Raw genomic sequence first — 12,812 nt, forward strand, 5'->3', positions numbered from 1 at the left:
TTATTTTTAAACTTCCAACATCTTTCTCTAAATCCAGAGTAATACAATACGTTACCTATATGAGTTGGCAACTCGTATAGGTAAATATGACCTCTCCTATTGCTTCTGCCTAAGTATCTCCACGTTTAGGTCTGCCTCCCACTGATAAGACCTCAATAAAGGTCGAAACCGGTCTGGGTAGTGGCCCTTCCCTTAATGCATAGCAGTATACATGTCCGCAAGGAGATGTGCTTTGCATTATGGAAGATACTGAGACAGGGAGTGGTGAGAGCTTGGTCCACCTTTGCAACAAGTTGCCCGGTGTTGTACCACCTTGCCCCAGTCCTGAAGATACTTTCAGGGGCAAACTTTGTTAGCTCACACTTGGATAAAGGATTCAACTAATTTATAGTCTAACCAAGTGAAAAATAAACTTTCAACATCTTTCTCTAAATCCAGAGTAATTTAATAAAAAGGTGGCACACACAAAGGTAGAGATGACTTTGCTAATGCTTCTGCCTGGTATCTCCACTTGGGCCTGGCTCCCACTGAAGAGACCTCAATAAAGGTCGAAACTAGTCTGGGTAGCGGCCCTTCCTTTAATGCATAACATTATACATATCCACAAGATGTGTTTTGCATTATGGGAGATGCTGAGATAGGAATGATGTTATCTTGCTCCACCTTTGCAACGAGTTTCCCAGTGTTGTACCACCTTACCCCAGTCCTGAAGATACTTTCAGGTGCAAACTTTGTTTGCTCACACTTGGATAAAGGATTAAACTAAATTTATTATAGTCTAACCAAGTGAAAAATAAACTTTCAATATGTAGATACTAGATAATCATCATCATTCCAAAGAACTTGGAACTGTATGATAATACTAGATAATCATCATCATACAGTTCCCAACATCCTGAACCCTTTCTTAACCAGCCCTTCCTCCATATACACAACAGATATCAGCTCTCCTTATGACAATGCCAACTCTCACCTTGTCCATATTTTCTTTTCTGCAGGACAGTCTTCTCCCAGCTATCACAGCCTCATGTATGGTACCAATTATGATGACCTGGGATTTCTTTGCTTCTTTTCCATGATCTGATTACTGGTTCCTCTTTCTATCCAAATATCTGCTCCATATACTGACATCAAATTCCTGATATATATATATATATATATATATATATATACTCAAGGGATTCTTGGTTTCATCCTTTATTCAAGTGTAAACAAACAAAGTTTGCACATTAAGTCACTTCATAACTGGCTACTTGTGAAGTGACTTCACGCACAAACTTTGTTTGCTTACCCTTGGTTAAAGGATGAAACCAAAAATATAATTTCTTGGCATCTTTAATTTATAGTATAACCAAGTGAAAAAACTTTCAGTATCCTCAAGGGGATATACAAGATACTATGATAGCACTATATGAGAAATTTACATTATTAATAACTTCCTATTGATAAAATTTTCTTCCAAATTAGCCTGTTCTCTCAGGACTCCAGTATTGTCATATCTTATATTTTGCTCTTCTAATTCACTTCTAACTGCATCAATCCATCCAATTATGGTCTCCTGCTGGGCCTTTTTCTTGCCCTCCTGGAATCAAATACCTGTTTTGCTAACCTTTTATCTCCCATTGTTTAGTGATCCATACTTCCTCAGATTAGCCTCTGGTCACACATTCCTTAATGCAATTGCTTCTCAAGATGGAACATTTTGCAAAAACATGCTCTTGACACTTCCATTCTCTAATCTTCTGTCTACCTAAAAATACATTAATGTGTTGACCATTTGGCCATGTGATTCAGGCAATACTCTTTCCAACTATACCTCAACAGCCAGCACCTTGGCATCTTTACTATAGAAAAAGAAAATAACAACATTCAGTCTTTCTAGTCACTTTAATCATCTTCCCAGGCTATCTTCACAATATTGTGTAGATAGATGCAATAAGATTATAAATAGAGTTATAGAATATTTAAATACAGTTATAGATAATTATTATATCTAAGATACTTGTACATATTTAAAAATAATATTTATGAACTGAGTGGATTTTTTTCAAACATTCATTTGATCCCGTTACTTTCTTGAATTTGCATGAATTTGTGAAATTGCATTTTATAACTGTCATAACTTTTAGAGGTTTAAGATTAGATTGTGATTTCTATGCAGTCCATAAGTTGTTGATTATTGAAACATATGATGTTGCATTTTTGTTCCCAGCAAACATTGACTGACTTCAGCCATTTTTTTTCAAAAGTTTCAAAAGAAACATAACTGCTTGTAAATGTCCAAAAACCTTTGTTGTAACCTATGGCATTTTTTGGATCTTAGAATAATGATATTACGTCTATTATTTAAAAAAATTATTTGAGTATTTTTATTTAAAAAGTAGCAATTGGATAGCATTTCATTTGATACATCTGTGTGACCTTGAATGAGATTAATAAATATATTTAAGTATTTACTTAATTATTAGTTGATTAAGTGTTAAATAATTGTTATATTGATAACTATTATATCATTATTGTTACTAAGATGAGGTGTGTATTTGGACTGGGACATTATAGACAATTAAATTAATGGGAATTTACTTCAAGTAGTCATTGAAGCTAGAGATTTGGGGGGATAGAGATAGTGGACTGACAGTTAAAGTTTAGGGACCCCACACACTGGTAAGGCAATTAAATCATCATGTCAGATAACTGTTGAAAACAACACTGACTTACAGGAAATTATTCTTCCCCATAATAAGGCAGCTTTGTTGTAAATAGGTAGCATTATTTAGAGCACCTAAATCTCATCTGAACTGCTGTGTACAAATATGGTCGCCTAGGTTCTGTGGAGATGGAGAACAATAAAAAAAAAATATAGCAGCAAGTGCAAATTGATATTTTGCATATGGAATTATACATATAAGCATAGACTGAAAGAGTGTAATCTTCAGAATTTGAGAAATAGAAGAGGGATTAGAATTATGCATAGTATCATACAATTTGGTAAGAGGTCTTACACTTTAGATATAAGTGGGACTTTACAGCCTATGATAGGTAGGAGACAACTTGGGGTCATGCCTGAAAGCTAATTAATAGTATGATTAGAAAACATATGAAGTCCAGGTTCTTCCTATGACTTCTGGTGAGTGGAATAAGCATCCAGTGGAAGTTCTATATCCAGGGCTGTCGCCAGATTAGATCGCGACAGCCCTGTCGCCAGATTAGATCGCACCCTGAGGCAAACAATTAAATATCACCCGTGATGGATTATAAGACAAAAATATAAGAAAATCTCCAATTGCAATTTTGTTTTTATTACAAGAGAAACATTAATGCAAAATGATTACATAATAATATTAATTAAATGTTTGCTCTGTGGGGATATTGCACAATAAAACTGTTTATAAGCTCTTCTAAATGTAAATTATAAGTTATGTCTGCCTCTATTGATATAGTTGCTAGACCAGCCAATCTTTCTTTTGTCCTTGCTGTTCACAAATAATTTTTAATCAGTTTAAGCTTGAAAAACTTCTTTCCGCACTTGCTATGCTAACAGGAATTGTTAGCATAGCGACGGTGCTTACTACAATATGTCTGAACGAGCACCCTTATTAAGCTCTGCTGTTAGGCAAGCTGCCTCTATGCTACACCCTGTCGATGGTGCTGTCTATATCTTCAGTGAATGTGTTCAAGGAGAGGTTTGATAGGTATTTAAACATTGTGTGACCTAAATGGAGAATCCTCCTTTGATGAATCCTTGGAATATCTGAAGGAAGGGTTTCTACTAGGTTATAGCACCTAATAATCATCATTAGATGTTGTTGGTTGGCCAATCATCTAGCCTGATTGGCCTAGTAGCTGGTTCATCTGCTCTCTAGCTGCTAGGCCTTGGGTTTAAATCTCATCATGGACATGGATATTTGTGAATGCCTTTAGGTGATAGATAAATTCCATAACCTAGTGTTAGACCACCACCGCCTACTTATTGAAGACCAGATGTGTCTTGGAAAAAGTTGTGTGTAGTGTCAACAGCAGGATTAGATAATCTACTAGAACACATTCTAACTGTTAAATGAATAAGACAATCAGATGCTAGAGTAATAGGTAGTCTAAGAGAACTGGCAAATGAGTAAGAGATGAACACAAAAAAAGGTGTGACATTGAAAACAATGGGGAAATGACCTATATAAGCAGAGGAAATATGTGGCCAACATTAGTTAGAAATAAAAATAAATGATAGAAATTAGAGGGCCTATGAACAGTATAGGACAGCTATGACCAGCAACAATAATTTAATTTAACTTGTAGCTAATTTATTAGGATTTATATAATGTGTGTTTTAATGTTCATTTCAATATGTTGTGGCACTCTCAATAAAAGACTACAGTGCATCCATTTGTATTTATGTGCTAACTTTTTTTTTTCATTTATATATTTAGGTGTAATTGACTTCAACTGTACAGTTAACCCAGGAAAAGTTGTTGCCAATTTTGATTCTGCTTTTGGAGCTAAATGTCTAAAACCAGAAGGTGAGAATTATATAGATTGATATTGTGTTTTTCATGCATATTTATGATAACTGTATATTTGTATGATTCATATGTTGCATAAAATATTTGAAATAAGACATCAAATATGAAGTATTGGCAAATATTATATCAAAAAGGGGCGGGGGATAAAAATGAAAAACTTCGCATAGTTAATTATCCTTTACAGGATGTTTTGAAAAATGAGATTTTCAGCTACTAGAGCTAAAAATCCTAAAATTTTGGAAAACATTTTACTGTATCTCACATAACCAACATATATTTATGTATTTATTTATTTATTTATAATTTCAGTTTGTTGGGATGTAATACTGATAACATGACCACCTTTGAGCTCAAACTTTTAGCATTATTCATTCATCATAAGTTATCACTTTGAAATGAATGTTATAAATAAGCAGCAGGCTAGAATAGTCATAACTGTTGTATGGAAAGCAAAGTCTGATTATGAAAAAACTGGCTCTGCGTGCTAAAGACAACCCACAAGAATTCTATCGATATGCTGCAAGTAAAAGAAAGAATGAATATGAAAGAATAACTCTTCTAAATCCAGATGACATGAGGGTTACAGATGCAGAAGAGGTTGTTCAGTTAATGAATACCCATTAAAATGCAAATTAAAAGCTATCAACCTGGTAAATGCAACATTGAGCTCACTGTTACCTCTTCACTAGATGAAGAAACGCAGGTGTGTGTGAGGCCGAAGTATTAGAACTGTTGCACAAACTGAATAAGAATTCGTTAATAGGGACTGATGGAATATCAGCATGTGTGCTAAAAGAGTGTTCAGCTGAACTGGCCATTCCTTTGACCAGGATGTTTAATATGAGTCTCAGAACAGGGAAGATTCTGCAGGAATGGAAGGTAATTCCATTGCACGAGGGTGGTGCAAAGACCGATGTATCCAACTATCGACCAATTAGTATCTCAGGAGTGGTGGTGAAGATTTTGGAAAAATTGGTTAGGGCCCGCATTTAAAAATGGGTTGGCAATGAACAACATGGATTTACTAAGGGATGGTCATGTTTTCGCAACTTGCTCACATTCTATAACAACGTTATCATTGAACCAGACAAGGGGAATGGATACACCATGGTACTTTGGGATTTTGCTAAGGCTTTTGACAGAATACAGCATGGCAGACTGTTGCATAAATTGGAGAAAATGGGTTTGGGTTATAGATTATTAGCATGGATAAGAGGATGGCTGACTGACAGATATTAAAAAGTGGTATACAGGGGATGTGAGTCTGCAAGATTTAAAGAATAATAATAAAGTAAATTATTATAAAAATAACCAAGATCTAGTTAGTAAGATATGGGAGGAGCATGGGGAAACTCTGAGGTTTACCAGCGCCACCATCTCTTTATATGGCGTATGGAGTGCAGATAGTTATAAGGACTTAAAACAGTTTGGGCTTACGCAGAAGGATATAAAAGTTCTTTCTTTGAGGGCCTTACAGGGCACACTGGTGGCATGGCATTGCCACCAGAGAATGACTACAATGATAACTAGAACAGGCATAGGGTAAAACACTTTTAAAGGCTTAGGCCTATATCGAGTCCGGAAGAAATGTCTGGACATGATGTAAGGATAGTACTGCCCATAACCTGTACAAAGATTAATAAAAATAAAAATAACTACTGGTGTACCAAAAGGATCAGTGCTTGGTCGACTGTTATTCAATCTGTACATTAATGATATTGGGAAGGATTTGAAAAGTGACATACAGTTATTTGCTGATGATGCAAAGATAGGTAGGGTAATCAGGAATGCTGCTGATATGCAGTCTTTGCAGAATGATTTGAATAGGCTGGAATTGTGGGCATGGGAAAATGAGTATCAGTTCAATGTCAGTAAATGTAAAGTTATTCACTTTGGCATGATTAGATATCCAATGCCGTATTATATTGGTGGGATTAGGCTAGAAGAAACTGATGAGTCTAGCGATCTTGGAGTGTTAATAGGCAGAAAGTTGAAGTTCAGGGAGTCATGTGGCAAAGATTGCAAATACAACTCAAAAGTAATTGCAATGCTGAAACAAACATTCACATGTAAAGATAAGAATGTTATTTTGCCTCTTTACAAGGCCTTGATAAGACCTCACTTGGACTGATGTGCACAGGTCTGGTCTCCTGGTTTCCACTGTGATTCTGATATTTTGGAGAGAGTACAAAGGAGAGTGTTAAAAATGATATCAGGATTGTGGAATACTGATTAAGAAGACAGATTAGAATTTGTAGACTGCAGACACTAGCAAACAGGAGAAAGAGGGTGATATGATTGAGACTTACAAACTTCTGAAAGGTCATACAGGATTTCTATTGATGAAATTTGTCATTTTATGGAGGGTGAAAAAGGACGAGAGGGCATCCTTGAAAGCTGAGAATGAAGGCCGCCAAGAAGGGTGTGAGGGCTAGATTTTTCTCTGAGAGGGTGATGCACGATTGGAATGGATTGCCATTGGATGTTGTGAGTGCAAGCAGTGTGAATGAATTCAAGAATAAGTATGATAACTGGTGTGTGTAGTATGTGGCCTCCCTCGATGAGTCTGTGACTCAAGTACAAGAGAATACTATTTGAAATACTATTTCAAAATATTCTCTTGTATAATATTTTCAAAAGAATACAAAAGTACAAGAGAATACTTTTGAAAATATCAAAATATTTTCAAAAGTATTCTCTTGTACTTTGTATTTCAAATTTGTATTTGAAATACAAAGTACAAGAGAATATTATTTGAAATACTATTCTCTTGTACTTTGTATCACATTTTTTTAAGAATGTAAAGCAATCAAGAAAACAGACATACATAATGCAGGTATAATCAGAGCAAAGTATTAAAAAGTGTTTACTCTGATAGAAAATGTTTGTGGTTATCCAAGAATCATTTTTTCTGAAGACATAGGACAACTGCACAAAATATTTACATATTTTCAGACAAGTTGAACTTAATGTATTTTTTTCCTCTTTTATTTTTTATATAGCTCCTGCTTACTAACGGATTTTGTAAACCTGTAGTACATTAGTACCACATGTGTACTAAGAATTTTTTTTTCTGCTCCTTAAATTAATTTTATATGTAGATATTTTTTGGGGATTTTTATTTATTTTTTACATAGACTGAAAACCCTGCTCTAGAGACCAAACATGGTGTTTTCAAGCCACATCAAGCCTCCAGTAAAGCAGTAATCTCACAATGGGTAATGAAATTCATCTTTCAGCTAAAGACCATCACAAAACATTATGCTCATAGCAGGATTTGAACCTGCAGCTTATTGGTTGAAGAGCAGATATGCTAACCATTCAGCCATCCAGGCCTGCATATATGGAATGCAGAATTCAAAAGACAGTGGATTCCAGTTATTTATTTGGGACAAATATTGAAGAACGGAAACAAATTGAGAATATAACCCAAAGTTGTTTCACTTATTTTGCCTGCCTTTCCACTTTATCGGGACAGTGACTGTAGATGGTGCACGTGTAGTGAGTTGCATAGAGAGTGTTACTGTCAGTTAGTACCAGGATACAGAGTAGAGAGGATGTGTGCCTTTTGACAGTACAACGATTCTACTTAAAGTGACTACTAGGTAGCATACTTTGATTAAAACAGGTGTGTGTTAATTTTTTAATAAAAAGTGTTACAAACAGTGTAGTTTTTTTTAAGATTCCTGTCAAGATGCCAAGGAAAGATCTAATGTTAGCAGATTTTAAAATTGCCTTATTTGACAAAATAAAAAGCCAACTGTCTAACATCAGTTATCATCAGCTGGCAGAGATAACTGATGTTCCAAAATCTACAATTGTGCATTTGTTAGGCCAGCAGGACAAATTGTAAGAAGAATGGGCATTGTGCGATCAACAATGAAGAAAATTCCAAAAACAGAAGCAAGAAAGCAAGGATCCAGACGTTGATGAGTTTCTCAATGGTTTTCTATTGTAACTGGATGAGGCATGTGTGTTAATAGTCAAATGTTAACAACCAAATCAGAAGAATTAACTAGAAAGCTGGGCCATGTGAGCTTTAAAGCTACAAATTTAAAGCTGGTTATCGCAATGGAAAACCAGACATGAAATAAAATTTAAGAAGACACATGATGATAAGGACAGTGCTGATACTGTGAGCACTGAACAGTGGAAATCAACTAAACTAGCCAAATTGCTGCAGAAGTTTAGTCCTGATGAAAACTATGATGATAATTAAACAAATCTGTTTTACTGTGCCACACCAGATGGTTTCCTGAGCTATAAACTTGCATTGCTGTCAAGTTAAAAAAAAAGCAGTGGATCATGTTACTGTATTGTGCAGCTGTAGCATGTCAGGAAGCGACAAACAGAAGCTGTTGGTTATTGTTAAAAGTGCTGCCAAGCCTCAATGCTTTAAAGGGCTTAGAGTGGACAGTTTGCCAGTTCTGTATTATGCTAACAAAAATGCATGGATGACTTCTGTTATTTTTCATGAATGGCTGAATGGCTGAGTTGGAATGCAGAATTAAAATTAAATTCACAGAAAATTCTTCTGCTTCTGGACAACTGTGCATCATACCCTCAGTTACATTGTTTGAAAAAAATTCAACTTGAATATAATAAATTTAGTTTAATCCTTTATCCAAGTGTGAGCAAACAAAGTTTGCGCCTGAAAGTATCTTCAGGACTGGGGTAAGGTGGTACAACACCAGGGCACTCCTTGCAAAGGTGGAGCAAGCTACCAATACTCCTATCCCAGTATCTCCCATAATGCAAAACACATCTCCTTGCGGATATGTCTAATGTTATGCATTAAGGGAAGGGCCACAACCCAGACTAGTTTCGACCTTTATTGAGGTCTCTTCAGTGGGAGCCAGGCCCAAGTGGAGATACCAGGCAGAAGCATTAGCAGATCATCTCTACCTATAGGAGTTGCCAAATGGTGCGCCACCCCTTTTTAATAAATTACTCTGGATTTAGATAAAGATGTTGAAAGTTTATTTTTCACTTGGTTAGAGTATAATAAATTTAGTTTAATCCTTTATCCAAGTGTGAGCAAACAAAGTTTGCACCTGAAAGTATCTTCAGGACTGGGGTAAGGTGGTACAACACCAGGGCACTCATTGCAAAGGTGGAGCAAGCTACCAACACTCCTATGGCAACTCCTATAGGTAGAGATGATCTGCTAATGCTTCTGCCTGGTATCTCCACTTGGGCCTGGCTCCCACTGAAGAGAGCTCAATAAAGGTCGAAACTAGTCTGGGTTGTGGCCCTTCCCTTAATGCATAACATTAGACATATCTGCAAGGAGATGTGTTTTGCATTATGGGAGATACTGAGATAGGAGTGTTGGTAGCTTGCTCCACCTTTTCAAGGAGTGTCCTGGTGTTGTACCACCTTACCCCAGTCCTGAAGATACTTTCAGGCACAAACGTTGTTTGCTCACACTTGGATAAAGGATTAAACTAAATTTATTATACTCTAACCAAGTGAAAAATAAACTTTCACCATTCAACTTGAATTTCTTTCTGCTAATACCACGTCCCTGGTACAGCCACTGGACATGAAAATCATAAAAAATTTGAAAACATTTTATCACAGAAGGTTGGTACACTATATCCTTGAAACAACTGAAGAAAATGTATTAATGTCATCTTTAATGGCCAAAGAAATCAGCACAAAGGAGGCAGTATAATTTGTTGTAGATAGTTGGCGAGAAATAAGCAGCTAAACAATTCAAAACTACTTTGCTGATTGAGGTTTTAAGAATTCAGACCAGGAAATGACAGATATGACTGATAATGAAAATGAAATCATTTTGGAACTGCAACACATCAGAAATTACAGGGTTTTTATGCATTGACAATAGCCTTCAATGTTACAATGAAAATGAAGCTTGTGAGGATGCAATTGTTGAACAAATTAAAACAAAATGCCTAAGATCCTGGAAAACAAGGAAAGTAATGAGAATGACGCACCTGAACATGAGCGACTAACCAAGAAGCCAGAAAATTTATTGCCGAATTACGATGCTACTTTATGCAAGAAGACAATGAAGGAAGTCCTTTATCTGAATTAGATACCTGTGCTGATTTTGTTCAGTGCAGTCTAGAAAGGGGAACATGTCAGGGAACACTCAATAAATTTCTCCAAAATAATTGTTAGGGGAAAATATATTTCTTTGATAGATACCTACATATGATCAACCTCTTTAAGGATACTGACACATGTGTATAAGTTTCGTTGGGTTTTTTTAATAAAAACATAGTTAACAAAGGTAGACTGAAAGTTTGTCTATTTTTAAACATTTTTAACTTTTTGTGATATTTTAGCTTTTTCCATAAAATTTCACATAATTGGGACAAAGTGTTCTAGTCACGATGTGTCTCAATTAACCAGAATCCACTGTATTTCCTTTCTTCACTCCTTTCATATTACATGATGTAATTTTGTACCTCAGACAGAAAGTGAAATATTTAAAGCACTTCTTCACTCTCACATGATTTACAATGCTCTAGCTTGCAAATTGACAAAGCATATATGGTTCACTGTATTGTAAATATTAATAGATTTCTAATGCATATAATATACAGTTATATAGCAGAAAGCTCACCTTCTGTCAAAATGGAAGCAATGTCCTCTGGTTCTGCACAGAGGCTATCAGATGCAACTTCTGCTCACTTGCACAACCACCTCTCTGTGTCATCCAGATGGTATCATTCTCTTCCTCCAACTCCTGTATAGATGATCAAGGCAAATCACCTACTGTCACACAAAATTGAGCTTTACATGCTTTTTTTTTGACAAAAGGATATCAGAAGAATACTAAATAATTTGAACACTAAAAAGTCTTCCTGCATTGTCTTTATAATGTTATATACTTATATACTAAGCTTGCACTCATTCCAGTGATGAAAGAAAGCATACATTCAGCCTATTCCAAAAGAGGGAGTTATAAGTCTAACATCAAAATACCAACTGATCACCATCACTCAATCCTTTACAAACTATTGGTGAAAGTCATGGGCAGTCAACTTTTCCAACATTTAGAGGTTCCACTAGTATGAATTCTGCCAATCAAGTTCCACTTCTGATCTCTTAGCCTGCATCACATACCATGATTTAGAGAAACATTCTGTTGCTCTTGACATTTCCAGAGCTTTTGATCATGTTTGGCATCAAGACCTGCTAAGCAAATAGCCATCCTTCAATCTACTGCCACTCTCTGTAATTGGATATCCAGCTATCCCTCTCTCTCTCTTTGGTCGTTCACTTCCTGTTGTGGTAAATGGCTTCCTTCCTTTGAGTTTTACCACCAATCCAGGAGTACCCTCAGGGTACATAATTGACCTCCTTTCAGTCATCATTAATCCTATCCACTGCTTTGCATTCAACAAACCATGTAGTGCTCAGACATCTTAGTCTTCAAAATCATCATCTGCAATGATGATCTTCAAGATCATTATTGCAGATGATGGTTAATGCACTGGTTAATCAACCAGTGCATTAAATGCTGATCCATACAGTCCTTCAATGGAACAAGGACAACCTAGTCACCTTCAATACCATCAAAACACAGTCTTACTTTTTCTCTTGCAAAAAAGGGATCTCAGTTCATCTACTCTTACTCTTGGTAATACATAAATCACCAGAAAGAATATCCCTCTTTTGAGATTGATATTTATCTCCTAGCATAAACACATCACATCGGTATCTTTCTCAGCCTCTAAAAAATTAGACATTCTCTTCCACTCAAGATGCTATTTTTCACCTATCCTTAGAATATTGCTCACATGTTTGAGAAGTGTACCTAAAACCTCCCTAAAAATTCTTGATGCTGTCCTGGGTGGTGGTCTCACATTGGGTAATGAAAACTATCTTCCACCTAAAAATATGGATTTTTGTTATATCTGTAATTATGAAAACACACCTATTTTTATTTATGAATTCCTAATTACTGTGATCTTTGTTATCCAACCCTTCAGTTATCTGACCAGTAAATTTCTCTCCACTGTAGTTGGATAGTTGAAGGATTACTGTACTAACAGTTATGTGTGTGTGTGTGTTTGTGCTGGAATTTCTTATAAAGTAGTATGTTTTGAACTCAGAGGATGCCTTTTGCAGCATCTGTTGAATTCAGTAGTTAAGTAAATTAGAATTTACTCTACCATTGAATTCATGTCAGGAAGAAGGGACCTCGTTCAAATCCTATTTGTGATAAGAGGAATCTTCTAGATCTTTCTTAGGCATGCTATGTTAACCTATTATAGATAGAAATTACATATTATTTTCCATTTTCTCAGTTTTGCTGCC

The 12,812-nt window shown here is 35.8% G+C and overlaps 1 protein-coding gene and 1 long non-coding RNA gene across 5 annotated transcripts in view; one reads left to right on the forward strand and one right to left on the reverse strand.

The window, feature by feature from the left end:
• LOC150108202 (telomerase reverse transcriptase-like) overlaps positions 1 to 12,812 on the forward strand; it is a 432,232-nt gene that overhangs the window by 228,643 nt on the left and 190,777 nt on the right. For all 3 annotated transcript variants that reach the window (XM_090390650.1, XM_090390651.1, XM_090390652.1), the window contains one exon: positions 4,425 to 4,514. In XM_090390650.1, coding sequence (XP_090246776.1) covers positions 4,425 to 4,514 — 90 coding nt within the window. The remainder of the gene's footprint in view (positions 1 to 4,424; positions 4,515 to 12,812) is intronic.
• Positions 1 to 12,812, reverse strand: part of LOC150108203 (uncharacterized) — a 261,776-nt gene that overhangs the window by 56,886 nt on the left and 192,078 nt on the right. The window lies entirely within an intron of this gene.

The sequence above is a fragment of the Typopeltis vanoorti genome, chromosome 3 (assembly GCF_054136105.1).
Source record: "Typopeltis vanoorti isolate ZY-2024b chromosome 3, IOZ_Tvanoo_1.0, whole genome shotgun sequence".
Lineage (NCBI taxonomy): Eukaryota > Metazoa > Arthropoda > Arachnida > Uropygi > Thelyphonidae > Typopeltis > Typopeltis vanoorti.